This window comes from Cervus canadensis, chromosome 18 (assembly GCF_019320065.1).
Source record: "Cervus canadensis isolate Bull #8, Minnesota chromosome 18, ASM1932006v1, whole genome shotgun sequence".
Taxonomy (NCBI): Eukaryota; Metazoa; Chordata; class Mammalia; order Artiodactyla; family Cervidae; genus Cervus; species Cervus canadensis.
Genome location: NC_057403.1, coordinates 47,038,379 through 47,061,077, shown reverse-complemented (window position 1 = coordinate 47,061,077; position 22,699 = coordinate 47,038,379). Strand labels below are relative to the sequence as shown.

The 22,699-nt window shown below is 52.8% G+C and overlaps 1 protein-coding gene and 2 long non-coding RNA genes across 3 annotated transcripts in view; 1 reads left to right on the top strand and 2 right to left on the bottom strand.

Annotated features, from left to right (window-relative positions):
• ZNF423 (zinc finger protein 423) overlaps positions 1-14,478 on the bottom strand; it is a 341,617-nt gene extending 327,139 nt beyond the window's left edge. Inside the window, exon 1 of the mRNA XM_043434686.1 lies at positions 14,353-14,478. Coding sequence (XP_043290621.1) covers positions 14,353-14,392 — 40 coding nt within the window. The 5' untranslated portion in view covers positions 14,393-14,478. The remainder of the gene's footprint in view (positions 1-14,352) is intronic.
• Positions 14,479-18,413: 3,935 nt separating this feature from the next.
• LOC122420986 lies at positions 18,414-21,158 on the top strand. Its single transcript, XR_006263425.1, has 3 exons — positions 18,414-18,504; positions 20,640-20,730; positions 21,031-21,158. It is a non-coding gene; the product is annotated as an uncharacterized LOC122420986 (long non-coding RNA).
• The window catches only part of LOC122420985, a 110,592-nt gene continuing 107,779 nt past the window's right edge, over positions 19,887-22,699 (bottom strand). Inside the window, exon 3 of the long non-coding RNA XR_006263424.1 lies at positions 19,887-20,161. This is a non-coding gene — a long non-coding RNA (uncharacterized LOC122420985). The remainder of the gene's footprint in view (positions 20,162-22,699) is intronic.

The window sequence follows — 22,699 nt, the reverse complement described above, 5'->3', positions numbered from 1 at the left end:
GGAGTCCAGGCCCGCCAGCTCAGAATCCCCCTACACTCCCCACAGCTTGGAGCTCCAGGTTGTTCCCAAGAAAGACCCTGGCCTGGGTTAGGGACATCAGCAAGATCTCCCCAGCTCATCCTTGCCCTGCCCCTGGGCACAATTCTGCCACAAGGTCATTGTATGACCCTGGACATCTGATTCGCCCTCTCTGGGAAAGTCTGACCATTCACATGACAAGGGAGTTCAGCTGATGCTTCTCTAAATCTGTTATGTCTTGTGATTAAAAAAAAAAAAATAGCCTAAGGTCCCCAACTGAGTGGTGAGAAGTGAGTGTTGAGATGAGATACTGCCTGAAAAGTACACAGCCCAGTGCCTGCATACAAGCGGAGCTCACGAAACGGTAGCTGCTCTGGGTGTTGTAATTCTATCTTTCTGGGCCCAAGCAAACATTATCCCCTCTTCCAGGTCTTGCCTCATTCCTCCTGTCAAAGGAACTCCTCCAACCTCTCTTGGCCTTCAACCTGCACCTCTATCTTAGGCTGCCCTGTCGGGTCCTGTGGTTAGGGTTCTATGTCCACTCCAGACTGTGGGCTCCCTGACAGCATGGCCTCCATCTGGTTCATCTCTACAGCCTCCTTGGAGCCCAGGCTAGCATACTCACCAGGGTAAGATACTTGGGATGTGGATGGATGGATGGATGGAGGGATGGATAGATGGATAGATGGAAAGGAAAGAAAGGAAAGTGAGGGAGAAGAGGGGAGAGAAGAGGATGGAAGAATGACAGATGGAGAAGTGATGAATGACAGATGAATGGAGGAAAGATGGATGGATGATAAGATGGATAGATGATGAAAGGAAAATGGATGGATGATAGATGAGTGGATGGATGTTTGATGGAAGAAAGAAGAGACATGACTACAGGACTAGTTGATAGAAAGAAAAGCTCACACCCCCATGCTCCATATTCAGAGTGCTGTTCAGTTCCCCTTCCTAAAGAAATAAAAAATATCTTATAACGATAAGAAAAATGGTCATCTTCACTAGTAATCAGGAAAGTACAAATCAAAACAATGGGCTATTTCTTGCCTGCCAGATTGGCAAAAAGGAAAAGTGGGGAAAAGAAGGAGAAGGAGGAGAGAAAGAAGAAGAAAAAAGGGACCTATAATATGCGGGCAAGGATTAGAAGAAACATGTATTCACACACTATTACTGAAGGTACATCCTTTGTGGAGAGCAATTTAGAGGTATCCTTCAAAATTTACAAGTGACTACTCTTTGACTTAACAAGTCTACTTCCAGGAATCTAGCCTAAGAAACACAAAGATTTATAAACAAGAATGTTACCTGCATCCTTGTGTGTAACAGTGAAAACCTAAACATCCATCAATAGAGGACTATGAACCCACCCTACAGCATTCTGGCTGTTGAAGTAGAATAGTCTGCAACACTAACATGATGATGTCTCCTAGACTAATGGTTCTTAACTCTGGCTGCACACTCAAGATACCCTAGAAGCTTAAAAAAAAAACAAAAAACAAAAAAAAACAGCTGGGGGGCCATCCTCGGAGAGTTTGGATAATTTCATCTATGGTGGGCCATAGATGTTATGTTATTTCTTCAAGTGTCTAAGATGATTCTAATGTGCAACCAAGACTGAAAACTCACTGCTTCATGAAAACAACAAATAACAGCATAGCCAACCAGTATATGATACTATCTAAGCTTAAAATTGTGTATGCATGGGTGCATATACATGTTTTCATGTAAATTTACCACAGAAGAGGTTTGGGAGGAAAGAGAACTGTGGATAACAGTGCTCATCTCTGGGGGAGAAGGGGATTAAATTGTTTTTGAAGATGTGTAAATCAGTTATTAAAGATGTGGATGTTGACAGCCCACAAGGAAGAGAACACGGACGGCTGGGGAGCAGGACAGACCTCCTGTGCCTTCACTCGTGACCGTCTCTCCTTCCCAGGGGCTGGGGACTCCTCCAGCCCATGGAGAAAGCATGAGCTTCACTGTTGTCTTTTTGGGGATCCTTGGGCAGTTATAAGGTAATGGTTACTGACTCAGGCCCTGGGCTAATCCCAGCTCTGCCCCCCTCCAGCCATGTGACTTTGAGCAAGGGACTTCTGGGCCTCAGTTGGTGCATTTGTGAAACAGAGATAAATCAGAGAACCCGTGGGGGGCCAGGTGGGAGGAGCTGAAGGCAGGGCCGGGCACAGGTGAATGTCCGGCCACGACTGTCCCTCCATATTCTCCCCAGCATCGGGCCAGCCATGCTGGTGGCTCTGATGAGCATATGTAGGGCCTGGACATTCTCCATCCACGTTGCCCCCTGGATTAGAGGAGCACCAGAGAGCCTACTCCGAGGATGCCTGGCAAAGGCCCTGGGGCCAAAAGAGCCAGGAACACCTCAGGCTGAACTGTCAGACGTGTGAAAAGATACTGACATCACAGTCAAGCCCTTGACATGTCCTCTCTTATCCGACGTTCCCTTCAATCCGCCAAAGGACCAGGGGAGCAAGGAAGGATCCAGATGCCCTGGTGGGGGATTCCCCCAGATCTGCCTCTTCAGACGTCTCACCCTGTGGACAGGTCACTTTAAAAAGTACCTTGAAAGGGGGCTTCCCTGGTGGTCCTGTGGGTAAGAATCTGCCTGCCGATGCAGAGGACACTGGTTCAGTCCCTGGTCCAGGGAGACTCCATATGTAGAAGCCAACTAGGCCCATGAACCACAACAACTGAGCCCACAAGCTCTAGAGCCTGTGTTCTGCAGCAAGAAATGCCACTGCAACAAGAAATCCACACACCGCAACTAGAGAGCAGCCTATGCTCCCTGCAAGTAGAGAAAGCCCTGGCGCAACAACCGAGGCCCAGCACAGTCCAAAATTAAATAGCTTTTTTTTAATGTATTTTTTAAATATCTTGAAAAGACCTAAAAGTATCTCTCTAGTTTGTATTATTTTAAAGCCAAAGCATCTCATGCTTTCCCACTCTTATGTTCCAGGAATTAAAATCTTAAACCATCTAAGACAGATAGCTAGCCCCACTAGTTCCATTCCATTTCACAGATGGGAAAACTGAGGCCCACAGAGGGCACTGTCCTGCCCAAGATCACAGAACATGCTTCCTCCAAACTGCAACCCTCCCATGTGAGAGAAATAAGTCAATCTTAGCACAGATCTTCAGTGATGGGGGGGTCTTTCTTTTTCACGCTGTTTTATTTTACTGGCCGTTTTCCCTGTAAATATATCCTGTTTTCCTCCTTCCTTCTCCCAACCCATCCCTCACTCCTAGTGCTATTTGGGGACAAACTGTCCCTGAAAGATGCTGAAACACCCGAGGGCCACTTAGTGGAGATGGGACCGCAGAGTCCTGGCCAGCACTGAGCTGGGTCAAATATGTCCACTTTGAAGCCCCCTTAGGATTGTGGCAGGAAGAGGGAAGAGGGAGTAGTTTATTCAATTAAAAGTTCTGTTTTATTTAAAGTTAATAAGAAAATCTCATATTGCTTTTATTCTTTAAAAACAGTATTTTACAAACTAGTACAATGATTGCCACAGTAGCTACAATCTCAGGAGGAAAGCACTACATACCCCCCACCCTCGGGCTAAGGGTGAAGGGGGAGAATGGGCACAGAGCATCCCAACCCCAAGGGGTCCCAGTCCTCCAGGAGGAGCATCTCCCACCTCTTGAACAGAATAGGGGTTGGAGGAGGGGAAGGAGGCAGGAGAGACCACCAGAGATGCCAGCCGTGAGCCTAAGTCACCCATGAAGATGTTTTACAGTCGCTCAGTTGTGTCCAACTCTTTGCCACCCCATGGACAGCAGCATGCCAGGCTTCCCTGTCCTTCACCATCTCCCAGAGCTTGCTCAAACCCATGTTCATTGGATCGATGATGACATCCAACCATCTTATCCCCTGTGGCCCGCTTCTCCTCCTGCCCTCAATCTTTCCCACCATCAGGGTTTTTCTTTTCCAGTGAGATGGCTCTTCCCATCAGGCGGCCAAAGTATTGGAGCTTCAGCTTCAGCATCAGTCCTTCCAATGAGTATTCAGGGTTGATTTCCTTTAGGATTGACTGGTTTGATCTCCTTGCTATTCAAGGGACTCTCAAGAGTCTTCTCCAGCACCACAATTTGAAAGCGCCAATCAATTCTTTGGCACTCAGCCTTCTTTACATAGAGATGGTCTGTGCCATCTTCATGTGAGTTTACCCACTCACTCACTAACTCATTCTTTTAGGAATTCATCTGGTCTTTAACCAGTTAGTCATTTGTTCACAATTCACTCATTCACCTGTGTACCTGTTCATTTGTTCCCTCAATAGCTTACACAGTTACTCATTCACCTAACAAATCCTTTTAAACACAAGGACCCAGAAGCCCAAGACAAGGTCATCTACAGTCATCTGTAAGTGAGCATGGCCTCCTGGAAGCCCACCAGGCTGACTGCATCCCATGCAAAGATAGTCTCCCCCTGGGCCAGTAGACCAAGGCCAGCTTTGCTGACTCAACAGGGCTGCCTTGGGGGCTGGAGCTTGGAGCTACTCCCTGCGGCCCCAAGAGACAGACCCAGGACCATCGCACCTAAATTACAGGAGGCGGGCTGCAGTTTCACAGAAAGAGAAACATGGGAAATTCAAGCTGAAAAGGCACAAGTTGTGCCGTAGAGGTGGTGAGCTCCGGTAGACTGAAATGTGTGAGTCCAGGCTGGATGGAACTCAGGATGCCACAAACACACAGGAAGGCTGAAGGAAGTGGCCTCCGAGGTTCCTCTTCAACCTGGGATTTTCAAGATTCTGAGACGTTCAAAGGCAAAAATAGTAAAGGTCTGAATCTTCCCAACATGTGTGCCAGGCCCCTGGCTGTCCCTCTCTCCCTGAGGGGACAGGCCATCTGCAGAGCTGTCCTGGGCAGTAAGAATGAATGCTCTGCTCCTGGTTCCCCAGGGAACCCAGCGTTAGCTGCAGCCTCAACCCCAGGTGACCGGAGCCTGCCCCCTCTCTCCATCCCCCCAACCCTGGAAGCCCTCTCTCTTCCCTTACCCCCTCCTTGGGGATTCTCTGGAGCTAGTGATTGTCTCTCCTGTCCCCAGGTTCAGACCTGCAGCCCCATGGGGCTAGGGACAAAGCAATAGCTCAAGTTCAGGAACCAGAAATATGCTGTACGTTGCTGGCAGCTATGGGGTCCTGCTGGCCCCCCTCCAGGCCAAGGGGGTACACCCAGGCCTGATGTAGCAGCCCCTACCATGCCAGGTCCCTTATCCAGCCATGCCCTGCTCCCTAACCCAGCCCAGATGGCCATCACTCTGCCTCAGGCAGGTAAAATTCAGTGCAACAGGAGTTAGGTGAACAGTATGTTTTATTTAATTAGGATCAACAGAAGAGATAAACCTCACAGCAGGATAGGGAATGACAACGCTGCAAAAAATAATTCATGCCCAGGTAACGAAAGGGCAGATTTCAATTACAGGAAAATATGGGGGAGGAAAAGGTAGCTGGCACCTCAAGGAGTACAGTATAAAGAGTCTGTAGCACCCAGACTGGCAGGCCAGAGGCAGTGGGCACTCTAGGACTGGAAACCAAAGAAGCTAAGTGGCCATTCCACAACAGCTGTCCCTCCCCTGCGCCACCGCAGACGAACCAGCCTCAAGTGTGCAGGGCTGCTAAGTCAGAGGGGCTGTCTGGGTCCTGGCAGGCAGGTGTGGGGGCCATGCGCCAACCTCACACCTGCTAGTCTCAGTCTCCAGAGAAATGGCGCCCCCAAGGAGAGAGAACGCACGTTCTCATCCTGAGAGTCGTCACCAGATCCCTCAACAGCTCCGAAGCACCCCTCTTGCCCGGCTCTCAGCCCTGATGGAGCCCTGAAGTGCGCTTTGAGCACACCAGTCTCCCCTCTCTCACTGGAGCAAGGAAAAACATCACCAGTTCTCCAGGTCACTGCATCTTCGGGGCCTCTGTTTCTCCTCTCTCCCTGGAAAATGGAGGCCTTGAACTGAGGGCCTCCTTGGAGGGTGATGGGCTAAGATCCCCCCAACCCACCACCACCACCTGGGTGTTGGCTAAAAATGAATGTTCGTGATGGCTGCACAATGATGTGAATGTACTCAAAGTCACTGAGTCTGACACTTAAAAAGGTTAAGATGGTAAATTTTACGTTATGTATGTGTGTGTGTTAGTCACTCAGTCATGTCTGACTCTTTGTGACCCCATGGACTGCAGCCTGCCAAGCTCCTCTGTCCATGGAATTCTCCAGGCAAGAATACTGGAGTGGGTTGCCATGACCTCCTCCAGGGGATCTTCCCAAGCCAGGTATCAAACCCGGGTCTCCGGCACTGCAGGCAGATTCTTTCCCATCTGAGTCTTTGTAACCCCAACCCCACGGCTGCCCCACAGGCAACCCCCTGTAGCCCACCAGGCTTCCTGGTCCATGGAATTTTCCAGGCAAGAATACTGGAGTGGGTTGCCATTTCCTCCTCCAGGGGATCTTCCCGACCCAGGAAGCGAAACTACACCTCTTGTGTCTCCTACATTGACAGAAGGATTCTTTACCAACTGTAAAGCTGGTTAAAATTACAGATTCCCGCTTTCAGAGCCTAGAGATGCTCGCCTAGGTGGTCTGGGGTAGGGACTAACAACTTTTCATTTTCTTCCCTTAAAAAAAAATTGAGGTAAGATGCCTGGTGAACCCAGAATCCTCTAACCTATAGGAATCCACTGTCTTCCTACATGCAGGTTCCCTCACCTTTTCCAGCATAAAGCCTTGAATTATCTCAATAAACATCTCTTGCACAATGAGCATTCAAACTAATGGATTCTCCCAAGTTTCACAGCTCCAGGAAATAAGTTTATTTACATGCTCTCCCTCCAAAACCAGAGCTCCCGGCACCTCAGACAGCACAACTGGTGCAGACTGATGCTCTCACCCCCCAACTCTGGCCTCAGCTGACGTCAGCCCCAACACCCCCGTTAGCTACGAGAGGGAAATTACGGGTAAATTAGTGAGCCCATCTACAGAGCCCCATTTTATATCCCAATTCAGAAGATGACATGAACATCTGCTTTCACTTCAAGACATTAATTTTCAATTATTGGAGAAAAACAAAATTAGTCCTGACAAATTGCTGGCGAACACAGTCTCTTGTCTGGCGGTTCATAATCACAACTTTGGGGGCCCACAATTAAGAGTCCTCGGCCGGAGTTTCCCGGCATCCCTGTCATCTGGAGTCAGTGGCGAGTCCGGTCCACTCTCAGGTAGCTGCCTCGTCGGCGGCCAAGTTCAGAGAGCCGGTTTGCTCTTCCTGAAGAAGGCAGGGGTGGAAGTAGGGGGAGTGTAAATAAAAACCTCCACCCTGACCACTTTTAGCTTTGGACATGTCAAGCCTACCTCCCTTTCAGCAGCAGAATTTCACACGGGGATGAAAATCACTCCTGAGTTCAAGGGTACCCAGTAAAGGCACCTTGGAGAGCCTTATAATTCGCATTTGCCATCTGCAATGGGAGAAGGGTGGGTTACAAGGTTCTCTTACGAGATAAAGATGTCATCCAAGATTCTAAGTCCCAAACTCACCAGCCCTGGCCTGTGAGATCGGAATGTTTATTATATATCTTCTGCAGCAAAAAACTATTTGCTGGGGGGCAGGAGGGGTGCTCCCAAAAGCCCAGGAACTTGGTTCAACCTGGGTCAGGAGAGAAAAAAAAAAAACAATTTGCCAAACTTAAGGACCCCAAAGGCTTTCCCCATGGCCCAGTGGTAAAGAATCCACCTGCCATGCAGGAGACTCAGGTTTGATCCCTGGATCAGGAAGATGCCCTGGAGAAGGAAATGGCAACCCACTCCAGTATTCTTGCCTGGGAAGTCCCAAGGACAGAGGAGCCTGGCAGGCTACAGTTCATGGGGTCACAGAGTTGGACATGAACTTAGAGAAATGAGTACCCACCCACACACAGCACAAGGACCCTAAATCCAGAGCAACCCACTTGACAAGAGATTATCAATACCATAATCTCATTTGATGGGCTTTTTATGTAACTTGGCTGCTGTAGTCACTACATCAATAAGAAGCCACTGAAATGTGAATGAGCAGAAGAATTCAGAGATAATGATGTGGCAATCTTAGAATTTGACTTGTCACAACTGAAACCAGAGTGTGTTTGCCTAGCTAATGCGTTCTGACTCTTGAGGGGCAGAGGGGGTGGTCACCGGAGGGAAGCAGGTCAAAAAGAAAGAGAAAAAGAAAACAAAACAATGACAACAACCACACAGGAAAATTATATCTTTAAGAAGAGAATGAAAAGACATTGCTACTTCCAAAGTCAACTCTGTAACTGAGCTCCGACATTGTGTAATTGACTTTGCAAGCAGAACAACAGCAACGTAACAAAGAAAATGTCAGTGTTTTCACAGCACTAATCTATAATGCTGGGAGGCCCTCCCGCTGTCAGCCAGGGCTGACAATACAATAGCTTTCAAAGGGATATTACCATCATGCTTTTATTCCTGACATCAATCAAGACAAAGAGAATCCTTTTCACAAGACATTAAAAATCAAACCTTTGTACAAGAAGATAGGTAAGACAGCATTCTCCTTAAAGACAGCCACACGGAGCAATCAGCTAATTGGCGCTCCTTGAAAGAGATAAAGTATTTTTATTTACTGAGTGTACAACCCCAATCGTTGGCTGCCACTGATCCCTGCAGGTAAGCGATGAATCAAAAGTTTCCATCAGCATTTCCCTCACTCCCCCACCCCACCTCTCCCAGTCAGGGGGAGCTGACAGTACCAAAAACTTCAAGCGGAATATAACCAATCCAGACTTAATTAGTCCATTTTGGGTATAAAACTACTCTGATTACCGATTAACATGCTTATACACAAAATGCCCTTTCAAACTGACAGGAATTTGCAGAAATTGTCAGATTCACCAATCAAGGTGTATCAAGGCTTTCCCCAGCTACTCACGGTAACAGGGAGACCGCTAACAGCTTTCAAGGTATTCTGTTGTAATTACCTGGACCCAGAGATAAGAAGGGAACCCCGATATCTACTGCAAACATTTTCAAGATGTGAAGATAATATTCTTCACAAATACCAGTGTACCGCATAAAAGGTCCAGGAAAGGTAAGTCCATCTTAACTTCGGACAAAGAGTTAACTAAACCCACACATCCACCTCAGTTTAAACAAAGGAAAAAAATAGATAGGGCCATGAGGACAGAGAGTCCTCCTCAAGATAGTTTTAGATGCCTGCAAAAAGAAGTTAGCAACACTTACAGAAACCTGCAGGTCCAGGAGCAGGGAGTTAAGAGGTGTTAACGTTTGCAAGGGTTCATTATCTACCCCCTCTCCAAGCCACTGAAGTCACATAGCCACCATGCCAAGGAGTCCAAGATACCACGTCCCATATCTCTTCAGGGCTTGACAGAGACACTGCGGTCTAGGGGACACCAGGCCCCTAGGAAGGGGAGAGAGAACTCACTCCGTTTCGGGCAAGAGGTCCCTCTGGAACTCGGAGCCAAGGTGTTGTGTGACTTTTCCCTCTGGTACCTAACCGACCATCTGCCAAAAATATGCAAGTGAGTCCAGTCACTCAGAGACAGAAATGTTACTCTATACATGTCTGCAGCAGAAGAGCGTGTGTTTGCTTTTCAGACAGAACGGGACACCGTTGTTGGTTTTTAAACACTGTCTGAACAACAGCTGCTCTTCATTTTACTGCAAAATGGGCTGAAATGTCAAAAGAAGAGGGAACTGGCCCCAACACTGCCTTGAAGAATCCATCCTCCTACCACCATCACCTAAATCAGCCTTTTTTCCGAGAGCCAGGCAGCCGCCTGCAGCAGTGGCGGGTTTCTTTGGTTTACACATCCAAATGAACAGTTAAGAGAAATCAATGCATCTAATTGCCAGACTATTAAATCCTACATCAGGGGAAGAATTCCACAGCCACCAGCTTAAGAGTTGGCTACCGATATAGCAATTATTGCAACTTTCTATTAGACTGAACCAGACCTGCAGCTTTAGTCTCCAGCTAGGAATGCTATATCAGACGCTGCACTCTAGTTTGCTCCTCACTTGGTTTGCCTCCTCCTCCTCTGTTACCAGGCTGTAGCAGGCCACCACAGTGCCCAGCTGGTTTTACCCAGTTTCTTCACAACTGCAAAGTCACCAGCATCTTGTACCTTTCATGCGATGCACACTCGGCATGTTATGGTTCAACATTTAGCAGGGCCCTCCTGTCCAAGACACATAGTTAAACTGTATTGCTTATTAAGTTTTTGCATGAAAGAAGTGGAAGAATCTAAATGGCAATTACTACACATAAAGGATGTTTTCTACACTGAGACAGGTCCCTCCAAAGCTGGAAGTTAGTGATCTCACTGAGGAAGGGGGAATTAAATATTAGGATTAAATGTTAGCTGCCCCAATCCACATAGATAGCTAAAGAACTTATGAAGCATTTGTTTTGCCCTTCCTACAAGATCATGTACATTTAGCCAAACAAATCTCGACAATTTACACTTGTATGTGGTCTCAGCTGAATCAAGAAACCTGTAACCTCAGAATGCCTCTATTTATTACATCTCAATTATTTCCATGGAAACACGAGAAGTGTTGAACTACACTGTTCCCAAGTCCTTAGACCACCGAATTTATAAGATGGACTTTGGAGGAGCTACGGGCTGGCAGGAGCAGAAGATAGACAAGGGGAGGGGAGCACAGAGAAGTCACTGGGGGTAGTTTTAGGATGTCGGGGCTGGGGGTGCGTGGACACAACCTAAGTGCTAATTAATATTAAGAACTGTAATTAAGAGGCAGTTGCTCAATGGAGAAAAATAAACAGCATTACCAGTTATTCAAGTTTTAAGCCGGAGCCTGGGAAAAAAAGATGTGTTAATTTTCCATATAAATGGAGAGGCTGTTCTGTGGATCTGAAGAGGCAGTGTGGGTACAGGGAGACAGGTTAACAAACCACCTGATATCATCAGCCGAAATAACATCAGTGAGATGCGATGGGAACAGCCCCGGAGAATGAGGCCAAAATTATCAAAGGGAACAAATCATCTCGCAACAGCCACACCACACCACCGGGAAACAGAAAAGGAGAGAATGGTGTCGGAGGGGGAAATCGGTCAGAAAATGTGACTTTTGTAACATTCATAGGTTTTTTGGTGTGTGTGGGTTTTTTTTTTAAATCACAAGGTTTTTGAAAACCAATGAGGCTATTCCCCCCACTGCCCTACTGTCCGACCCCCTTCCCTATTGGTTGGGTGTGCTCCCTGGGTTTTCCAAAGAAGGACAAACATCCCGAGGGGGACAAGTGACCCCACTCCAGAAGGGGGGCTGTGTCGGCGAGTGGGAAGTGAAACCCCCCCACCAAGGCCTGTTTGATTTTCAAAGCAGCAATGCCGTGCTTTCAAATCATACTTTCTGAGCATCCATTAGAAACTGTTATATTTCTGTCTTTCCTTCCTGCTATGGGCTTTCACATTTCCGGGATCAATTACAAACTATACCGTCAAGCGACTTTCACAGCAGAACACGCGGGCTGGGGAAGTCCACAATGCCTCTACTTTAACCCTGACACACAGCGATGGAGGCAAAATAAAATCAAATACAATTTAAAAGGCACCACTGTTCCTTAAGAAGCATCTTTAAGGGTGAAGACCTTGTCATTTTAAACACTTGGTATGGAGCTGTCCACACTCAAGCATACACTTTTGAATATTGCTTTGGGGGGTAGGAGGGAGGCAGTTCTTGAAAAGCAATAAATGCTGTGCTGTAACTCTTATCTATTCAAATTATCTTCTCTTAATTCCTCCCTGGATAAGTGGCTGTATCTCCACCCCGTTCACCCCAGTAAACTCAATAAATGGCAAAATGGTGACAGGCACGAGTTGGAGCTGCTTGTGGAAAATGCAAAGAACTGAGGGAAGAAACAGGATCTCAGACTCCAGCGCTGTGTGGTTGATACTTACAACGCTTCTCAAAATGCCTACCCTGGCCTTGTTCCCACTTTGCTGTCTTCCCCACCACCAACTGGGTCTTCCCAGGTGGCTCAGTGGTCAAGAATCTGCCTGCCAAGCAGGAGACGCAGGTTCGATCCCTGGGTCGGGAAGATTCCCTGGAGAAGGAAATGGCAACCCGCTCCAGTATTCTTGCCTGGAAAAACCCATAGACAGAGGAGCCTAGCGGGCTACAGTCCATGGGGTTGCAAAAGAGTAGGACATGACTTAGTGACTTAACAACAAAACAGCAATCAGCTTGAATTCTCTGCTATACACCTTCATATATATATATATATCGAAAGAAACATTCATTACAAATCATGTCCAAGCTCATTTCATGAACATTTGCAGTCTGATTCTTGAGTCTTTCTCAGAGATACACAGAGTGGTTTTAGAATTAGGTTCCAGCAACTCTGAAACACCCACCCATCTGTTCCCAGCAAATTGCTCTACCTTTGCCTTCTGAAATAAGGAGGTATGGAGGCTTGGGTTCAGGTTAGAGGTGGTTAAGTTCTGCATCTTCCTCTGTGAAAAATCTGCTTCAATACACAGATTTAATTCAAAATCAACTGCCCAGGTTAGATAGAAACCCCTTTTCCAATGAGACTCCAATTGTACATTTTCTTCTGGGCCACCTTAAGTGGCTCTTGAAGGAGTGAGCAGTGAGCCAGGGAAAGAGAAAAGAAATCAAATGTTATTTCAGGCCGAGAACCCTTCTATTCAGCACAAGGACAAGCATCTACCGTCTTCCTGTCCTGCTCTTGAGGTCTCTCTCTTCTGGTTTCAACCAGAACACCCTGTAGACCCTCCGGTTCTGTGGAACAGGTCTGGCTATCCAGGACTAGGATGCCTGCCAGGGTGAGGGGAACAAAACCAACTTCTCTCAAGGAAAGAGGAAAAGAGCGCAGCCGGATTGCTGAGTTCAGACTGAGTTGGCCTGCCTCTCAGATGACAAGGAGAATCTCTGTTGAGCCGAGTGCCCGAGATCTCCTGGGACTTTGGAAGGAGAGCAATGGCGGGTGTCCCACGACCCTCCTTGCCAGATTCACTCCCAGCCATTCCAGCCTGGAGCAAGGCTGGCAGGAAGGGAGACGAGGCCCCTGCGCCTTCCCGCGCAGGCCTCCAGGAAATGAACTTTTCAGAGCAGAGCTGGGCTCGGGCCAGAGGTCATCAAGGGAGTTGGGAGAGGACAAGGGCCTCGGGACTTTTGGCTCCAGAGATGTAGCCGCTCTCATCCTGTCCTTCCTCTATCATCTCCCAGCGCGGGCGGGAGGCCGGGCACCCACCCGGGGGGACTGGAATCGGGACAAAGCAGCAGGCGAGGCCTGGAGAGGCCAGCGGGTGGGGAAAGAAGGGCAGGGGAGGAGCTCAGTTGCCCTCCCGCGTCATCTCCCCGGGGGCCTCTGCTCCCCAGGGGGCCCACTCGGGCCGCAGGCGCTCGGTAGAAATACAAAGCAAGGAAGGACACGAAGAGGTGTGTGGTGTGTGGGTGTGTGGGTGTGTGTGTCCTCAAAAGTGTGCATTCCGGGGATCCGATTCGAGAAGCCGGCCTAGGTGTCGAGAGTGTAGGTGCCCAGGGTCGCGTCCCGGGAGCTCTCGGCGGAGGGGCGCGCGCGGCAGCCGCTGCGCTCCCCTGGGGACCCGCGTCCCGCCGGCGCTGCGCAGACAATGAACTCCTGGCGGAGGCTCCCGGCCCGGTCGGCCTCGGTGGAGGAGGCAGGAAGTGTGGGGGCCCGGGCCGGGAGGGCGGCCTGGGCAGGGGGCAGGGAGGGGGCGCCCGGCGGCCAGGGCGGGGACCCGCGGCGCGCGCCAGCAACGCCCGACGACCACGGCGTCCCGGGGCGACAAGGCGTGGACGGAGGAGAGGCGGCAAGGCCCCGGGCCCAGCGAGAGCGGCCTCGGAGCTACCGGCCTCCTGGGCGCCGGTCCTCACCGCCTCTTCCTTCCTCCCGCCGCCCGCCCGCCGCCGCCGCCGCCGAGATTCGCAATCCCCGCCAAGTCGGGCCCGCACCCCTTGATTGGCCACGCGGGCCCGGGGCCCGCACGGAGGGAGCAGCGAGGGCCCCTCGGCTGCGCCCCCAGGCCCGGGTCCCCCGCGGGCGGCGGCGCCGGGCCCGGAGAGGGTCCGGGCGGCTAGGGTGTCCGCGCTGTGCCCCCTCCGCCGCCTCCGCCTCCCGCTCGCGGCTTCCTCCTCCCCCTCCTCTTCCTCCTCCTCCGCCTCCGCCTCCTCTGCCGCCTCCTCCTCCTCTCCGCTCGCTCGCTTGGGTCCCCGGCCGCCCGCCCGCTCGCCGGTCCCTCCTCCCTCGCTCCCTCCCTCCTCGCTCGCTCGCGCCTCCGCCGGGCCCCGCTCGCTCACCTTTCACCGAGCGCGGCTTCGCCTGCTTCCGCCTGGACATGTCCGGGGCTCCCGGCGCTCCGTCGCCCTCCGCGGCCGGCTCCCCCCGCCGCCCCCTGCCGCTCCGGGCTGCCCTTCTCCCCCTTCTCCTCCTCCTGCCTCTCGGAAACTTTTTTTTTTGCAGCCGGGTCGGCAGCTGTGGGGAGCGGATCGCAGGTCCGGGGCGGCCTCCCTGGGGGGGGCGGCCCGGGCCGGCCGAGGCCGCTCCGGGGCGGGGGGAGGCCCGGGGGGCGCGCCGGGGCCCTGCCTGTTGCAATGCGGCAGCCGGGGGCTCTCGGTCCCAGCGGCGGTCCCAGCGGCGCGGGGAGTCCGGAGGCCACTCGGCCGAGCCGAGTTATGCAAAAAAAAAAAAAAAAAGCCGCCCCCCTCCTCCTCCCCACCCCCCGCCGGCCCCCGGCCCCTGCGGCCCCCTCCCTCCCTCCCCCACCCCACCGCCACCCTCACCCTCCTCCTCCTTCTCCTCCTCCTCCCCTTGCCGGATTTTTGTGCAAAGTTTGCAGGCGTCCGGCTACGCAGCCCGGTGCGGAGCTCACAATGAACCCATCTGAGGAGGGGGGACGGGGCTGGAGTCGAGGGGGTCTCTGGAGGGGAGGAGACCGAGAGGCGGTCGAGAGCGCGGAAGCTCAGTACCCCTCGGAAAAAGAAAAAAAAAAAACCTTCAAATTATCCCCTGCCGCCCAAAAAAATAATAATAAATATTAATGGTTTTAAAATGCCCAAACGCCGGGTTTGGAGATTGTGATGGATGAGGACGGGGATCCCTCAACTCAGCCTACTTGGGGGGCTCGAAACGGCCGCAGCCGCTCGGAAGCCGCAGCTCGGGGCCCCTGGCTCACGCCCCCTTCTCTGGCTCTCAGCTCGGTCCGGCGCCGGCCCCCCGGAGGAGGAAGGGGCGCGCGGGGGCGCTCAGGCGGCGGCAGGCAGGCGCGCCCGTGCCCCGGGCATCGCTCAGCCCGTGCGCCGGGCCGCCGCTGCCTGCCCTCGGGCTGCGGTGCTCAGCGCGAGGCGCGCAGCCGATCCCCAGGCCGGTGCCAATTCGCCGGCCCCGCTAGCTGCCTCCATGGACCAGGGGCTCGGAGAGGCGGGAGGCGGCGGCCGCGGCGGCGGAGGAGGAGGACGAGCAGGCGGCGGCCGGGCTCCCGTCCTCCCGGGCAGCGGCGGCGGCGGCTGCGCCCCGGCTCCTCCGCGCTCCAGCCGGCGCCGGCCCGCCCGCCAGCCTCCCTTGCGCTCCTGTCTTCTTTGTGGTCGCTGGCTCTCCTCCTCCCGATCCGGCTGCTGGGGCTGCACTGCAGAGACACATAATAAAGCCAGGCTTGGCTGGAAATGTAGCCGGGTCCCAGCAGGAGGATGTGAGGAGCGGAGTCCCGGCGGGGGAGCGCTCTGATCCCGTGGGGCGCCCCGCACTGCTCCGGCTCGGATCAGACGGAGAGAGGGCCAACAGCACCGAGCGATGGACAGCGCTGGAAATACAGCTCCGGCCGCCCGCAAAACCCGGACCGCGGCGGCGGCGGCGGCGGCAGGCACGGCGCGGGCACGGGCACCGCACCGGCACGCGGGGCCCCAACTCCGGCGCTGGCGGCCCCGGGGAAGGGAGGAGGGAACAGATACAGGGCCCACGCGTGCTGTCAAGCTCGCCAAGATACCTTTGCATCACAAACTGCAAAAAGTGAAGAAACTGGGGGGTGGGGGGAGCACACTGGGGTGAATTGCCCTGGCACTGCCAGCTCTGCAAATTGTACCCCACGTATATGCATTATCCGTGAACCTGGTTTTTCCTTGTCGGATTCTGCCCATCAATCGGTGTTTGAAGACCATTCCTGCCCCATATCCAGAAACTGTTACTCTACTGGGCTAAATCTTTTCCACCCCAACACCTGAATCTGTAGAGTTTCCGCGTCTGGTTGCACGCTTCTTCGCTAATACTGTAAAGAAATCACCTTAGCCCCAAACATTGCAGTAGCACTTCCTCCTCCCGAGATTAATAGACCCGCTTCTACTTGACATAAAGTTTTGCCCCAGCCACCAGGGGGCGCCTCGGGTCCTAACAGCTCTTGAACAGGTCGAGACTTGGGTCTTGGAGCCTCCAGGGGAAGGGCTCAGATTTAGGAAGTCTTCTTCAGGCGGCTCCCCTAAACCGTTTCTAGTCTCCTCCGTCCCCCACAAGCTGCAGGAGGCCAGGTTCAGGGTGGGTAAAACGACCCGACATCTCCCGCCCGCCCACCCCGCCCTTCCTTGGGCGAGTGGCGCCACCTTGGGCCGGCGAGCCCCAGAGCTGGGAGAGCGGAGCGAGTGCGCGGCGCGGCGCTGAGGGTTATCAATCTCGCGGATCGATAAGTTGCCACTTGGAGAGGGGAGGGCTGTGTCCCCTCGGAGACGAGTTACCCAGGGCAACCTTTCACGGAAGAACCTGCTGCCCGCCGAAAGCCGCGCTGGGGCCGGCCGGGCAACGGCGCCTTCCCTAAACAGGGCGCCTGCGCCCCGCAGTTTCCCAGCCCGCCCGCCAGCCGGGCCCGCGCCCCCCTCGGCGAGCTTCGAAGTCCCGCTCAGCCCCGCTCGCCTCTCTGGGCCTCCGGGTCCCGACCCCGTGCTGGGCTGATAGCAGAGGTAGATGCCACCCCCGCCTCCCCAGCGGCTGGGGGGCTGGCTGGGATGGGCCTTGAGGCAGGATCCGGGGAGAAAACCAAGCTAGCGCGCTCAAGGCCGTCTCCGAGGTAGAGTCGGGCGACCAGCGAAACGCGACGCCTCCGAGGCATACACCCTGCCACCAGGAGACCGATAGCGAGTGTCCCGAGAGGGGCTAGGGCCAGGACAGAGCCGTCCCCTGACTGGGACTCAGGCTCTGAGAGCTGCCCCCGCCCTCCATGAGGGCTGCCGCCCCCGCCCCGGGTCCCTGCGTCCCCAGCTCCTGCGTCCTAGAGTGTCCAGCATCTCTGGGCCTTCCCAGAGGGGAACGGGAGCCGCCGCCCGCAGCTCAGGGACGGCCGGGGTGAAAAGGAGAAGGGGTGCCACGGGCCACAGCGAGGGCAGAGGCCGCGAGGCGCCTGGGAAGGAGCCAGGAAGGAGGGGCCGAAGCAGCAGCTCCCCACCCCCGCCGGCGCCTGGGATCGCGGCCCGCGGAGAGAGGCTGACAGGCGGCAGATGGCACACGCTGGGGGAGGGGGGCGATTGGCCGCGGCTCCGGGGTGCCCCCGCCGCGGGCTGCCTCTCCTAGGGGGAGGGGGCGGAGAACAGCCCCCGGCTCGCCCTCCCGGGCTCTCTGGGGGGCTGGAGACTGCGGATCGTGCCCAGCCGGGAGCCGGGAGAGAGGGGGCGGGGTGGGCCAAAGGAGCGCGTGGTGGGGAAGGGGCTGCTGGAGGAAAGGAGGGGTCACCGGGCAGCGAGGACTGGCTGGAGACCCGCGGCGCTGCCCTTTTTCCACCCTGGGGAACTGCGGAAGGCCCAGAGGGCAGAGGCAGGGGTAACAGGATGGGGGGCAGGCGATAGTCTATCCACGAGGGCACTAATGCATAAGGGCGGCAGGTCCTGGAGATCTGCACAAAGTTTTTTGATCACCGTCCCCAGCGTCGCCGTCGCGCACGTTCGCGTCCCGAGGCCCACCCCCCGCCCCAAGACCTGGCTGCCTTCTCCCAGCTCAGTGGCAGTCAGGGTGCCAAGGGAGCCCCACCTCGTCCCTGCCTCACCCGGCCCGCTTTCTGAGCAGCTTGTTTCATTTTTAAGTCCTTCCAGAAATAATGATATTTTAAGGAAAATTCCAGAGCAGCAGAACTCCGGGAGCTCCTACTGAAAGGGTCTCAAGGGGCACAGGGCTGAGGGCAGGGCTAGCTGCCTGCCGCCTGGGCTCCGCTCCTCACCAGCCTTGGAGACCTGAGAGCAGAAAAAGGTCATTTTCAGAGGACGTTTTGTACCCCACCTGCCTAACTTCCTACAGGGGATCCAGGAGTCTGGGCCCCTCCTACCATGAGAAAGTCCCCCTATGGCTGCTTCTTCCTTATCTGCCAAGGGGACAGCTGTTTCTGCCTGATCCAAAGAAGAGGCTGGGAAAAACCCTTTGTAAACTAAGGAGCCGCCATCATAAATGCAAGAGAAAAGACAAGTTAACCTTTTTGAAAACAGGTAAGACCTTGCTCGGAGCTTCCCTGATAGCTCAGCTGGTAAAGCTGAGACCCCAGCTTGTAGGGGTCCCAGTGTAGGAGACCCCAGCTTGATTCCTGGGTCAGGAAGATCCCCTGGAGAAGGGACAGGCTACCCACTCCAGTATTCTTGGCTCTGGTGGCTCAGGCGGTAAAGAATCCGCCTGCAATGTGGGAGACCTGGGTTCTTTCTGGGTTGGGAAGATCCCCTGGAGGAGGGCATGGCAACCCACTCCAGTATCCTTGCCTGGAGAATTCCCCTGGACAGAGGAGCCTGGTGGGCTACAGTCCATGGGGTCGCAATGAGTCAGACACAACTGAGTGACTAAGCATAGCACAGCACGGCACAAGACCTTACTCGAGACATAAATGGGCAACTTCGCCAGAGGACAGGGCGCCTCTCACCCAAGGTGCTACCCTTTCCCCACCAATTCGGCTCGCTTCTAATGATGTATCCTCAGACACACAGCAAATGAGGTTCCTCCTTGAGTTCAGAAAGAAGCAAGCATACTCCAGAACAGTCTGGTGAATGCAGGAGGGGCTGTGGGTGACAGAAAACAAGGTAAGACAATAAAGTAAAATGAGATAGGGTTCGTTTTGACCTCTACACTAGTATCCTTGAGAAGTCTCCAGAGTTGTTCTAGAGGTACTTCGCAATGAGTGACCAGATGACCGAATTCTCCCACTACACACACACACACATGCATACACTTAGATTAAATGACACCTGAATATATACAATTTGGAATTTGTGATCTTTGTTTTCTTTTGTTTGCTAGCTTGTTTGTTTGTTTTTGGCTGCTCTGGGTCTTCCTTGGGGCGCACAGGCCATGGACTTTCTTTTGTTGCAGTGCACAGTCTCTCTAAAGCATGGGCTTAGTAGTTGCAGTACTCCAACTAGGTTGCCCTGCAGCATGTGGACTCTTAATTCCCGACCAGGGATCCAACCCATGTTCCCTGCATTGCAAGGCAGATTCTTAACCACTGGACCACAGGGAAGTCCCTGTTTACCATTTTAATAACTTGAGAGTCACACTCTCCACTGGAAAAATTTGCATCAGCCTGTAAGAAACAGTTATTTTGGAGAGGGAAGATGAACCCCTAGTTCCCCCCAGGAAATAAGTTCATTCCTTTGTTGTTGGTTTATTCAACCATCATTTATTCATTGCATGCCTACTGTGTGCCCAAACTGAGGATAAGACAGTGAACAAGAAGGACCACAGTCTCTCCCTGCTGGGTCTTGCTCTCTGATGCAGAGGCTGACTTTTTAATAAATGGCCACATAAATAATTATTTAATTACCGTTTTGAACAATCCTGAGAATGAAAAATATAGTGCAAATGAGGCCAAAAATCAGAGGGTCCCAGTGGTGGTCTGGCCAAGAGCCTGGAGGAGGAGGAAGAAGTCAGGGGAAAGGACAGAGAACGGAGCTCCTGGTGGGGGGGACAGTGCACGTAAAAGGGCCAGACGTGGAAAGGAACTGGGTGATTCCAAGGGAAAGTTGTCACAGTTCAGAGCTAAGGGCCCAAAGAGACAGGGGTTGCCAGGCTTGGAACCGATCTCATCCATCTTCTAGTCCAGTCTCTCTCATTACCTCCAGGGAGACCTCAAGAAGGGACTCTGTTCCTCCATTTTCTCATCTGCAAAATGGGAATATAGAGAACGTGAATCTCATGGGGTTGTCCCAAAGATCTCTTGTTAGTTAAGTGTTGCTGGTCTGGCCCACATGACCAAGGGAAGATCACGAGGCTTCCTTCCTTTCCCTTCCTGTCTCTCCCCTTTACCAATCCTCAAGTTCAAAAATATTTCTAGGGAGAGACACCAATCACACAATTACAAATTCCCTCCTTGCACCGGCAAGCACCTCCTTCCCTGGACTGCTGCTTTCTAGAAGTTTTCGTTAGGTCTATGGAGAAGGCTCTGTGTTCCAGAGGACTTGATTGTTCCTTTTTCTCTTTTACATTTTTGTTTCATGGTAATGACCCACTACTTGTGGAACCAGGTTTTCCTGGGCACTCCTAACCTGAGGGTACCCAGGAAGCAATGACTATGCCCCGTGGTTGAATCTGTCAGGAGACAGCCTGTCGCCTTGACTATGAACTGGCCTCCACCCACCAGTCAGGTGTTCCTGCCTCCACAACTGGCTTTGCAACACTGAGGAGTCCTTTCACATGGCTTGGTCTGGAAGCTTCTGAGACTGCAGAACAGAGTAAGTCAAAATGGAAAGAGTCCCTTTCTCTGCTCTTGGTTCTCAGCCTGGTGTTTTGGGGAGGGAAATCCCTACAGATGCTCCTGAAATTCCCCAAGGGTCCCCAGTGTCCCCCGCCCATGACCACAATTCAAAGTGGCCAGCAGCAGGCCCAGACAGCTGTGTCCCCGGAGCTGAGGGAGTAGAGGGCCAAAAACAATAAGTCGGGTGTGGGAACCTCCTTGTCTTCTCCAGTTTCTGTTCAGCTGGGAAAGCCATTTCTATTTTATCATTATTATTATAATTATTTAATTCTTCAAGCGTCAGCAGTCTTTGCAGAGAACACCCACAAGGCGACAAAGAAACCAACTTGACATGAGGGTCCCCGTGGACTCACACGCTGGGAAAGCTTGACATTCCTGACCCGGCCCTGAGACCTCCACCCAGACGACCTCTGACTGCCCCAGGATGCGGCACACGCAAACCTGCAGTCACTCTCAAAATGCTTCTTTTCCAATGGTTTTGTGATTCACTTTGATTAAAAAAAAAAAAATCCGGTGTATCATGAATATGATACATGTCCAGCTTTCTAAACTTGAATGGGAGTGGTTATATCAGGCAGGGGCACATTTCAGAACTAGTCACAAGGCCTTTAGCCACAAGGCCTTTAGCTCCATCAGCCACCAATGTTTTACTAATTAGCAACAAGACGTTCAGAAAAGTGTTAGATATGGGCTTTCATTGGTGGAATTCAAGGCATTCAAGGTACAGTTGAGCACAGTGTTCTAGAGATGCCCCCCACCTTGCCCGCACTGGAAGAATGAATCTGGTGAGGCTGGGGTAATCTGTCCCCTTAGGGGAAACCCCTTCCCTCCCCTCACCCCCAGGCTTCATCCTTTCAGGGTCCTAGGTCTCACCATCAGAAATAAGGTCTCACTGCAGGGTACCCAGCAGAGGATATAGCATCCTGCCTGGCAGTGAGATGGGGCTTGTTTGGAGCGTTACCTCTCACATCAGAAGTGGTTATAGGACCCGTTTTGTCTTGGGGTGATCCTGCTTTCACAACTTTGGGTGCGAGGCAGAATTTGGCCAGAGACTTGTGTTCACCATCACCTGGTGGAGACAGGCAAGAAGAGCAAACGCTGGGACTTCCCTGGTGGCTCAGTGGTAAAGAATCCACCTGCCAATGTGGGAGATACAGGTTTGATCCCTGGTCTGGGAAGATTCCCGCATGCCATGGAGCAACTAAGCCCGTGTGCCACTGCTATTGAACCTGTGCTCTGGAGCCTGGGATCCACAGCTTCTGAAGCCCGAGAGCCTGTGCTCTGCAACAAGAGAAGCCACCACAATGAGAGGCCTGAGCACCACAACTAGAGAGCAGCTCCCCTCACCGCCGCTTGCCGCAACCGAAGAAAAGACCGTGCTGCAACAAGGAGCCAGCAGAGCCGTGAGTAAATGCAATTTTCAAAAAAAGAAAAACAAATGCTGACCCACTTCCAACCCCTTTTGTGACCACTATTATTTACAAAGAAGACCTAAGAGTGTGCACGACCAAACTCACTAAGATAATTTTGAGAAAAAAAAAAAAGCGATATTGGGTTGTTTCCTGTGCACGCACCCTTTTCCCTCCCATCCACTAGCATCATGAAAAGAACCTATTAGGGGTCCAGGCCTAAAAGAAACACCGTGGGGATTTCAGACGAGCATCAGCCTGTGTGGTCCCCGCACTATGCCTTGTGCTGTGTCCGACTCTGTGCAACCCTACAGACTGTAGCCTGCCAGGCTCCTCTGTCCATGGGATTCTCCAGGCGAGAATACTGGGGTGGGTTGCCATTTCCTTCTCCAGGGGATCTTCCTGACCCAGGGATCGAACCCGTGTCTCTTAAGTCTCCTGAATTGGCAGGCGGGTTCTTTACCACTAGCACCACCTGGGAAGCCCTTGGCCCCTGCATTGGGCACATCCAATTAAGGACCCAAAGCCCACAAGTAG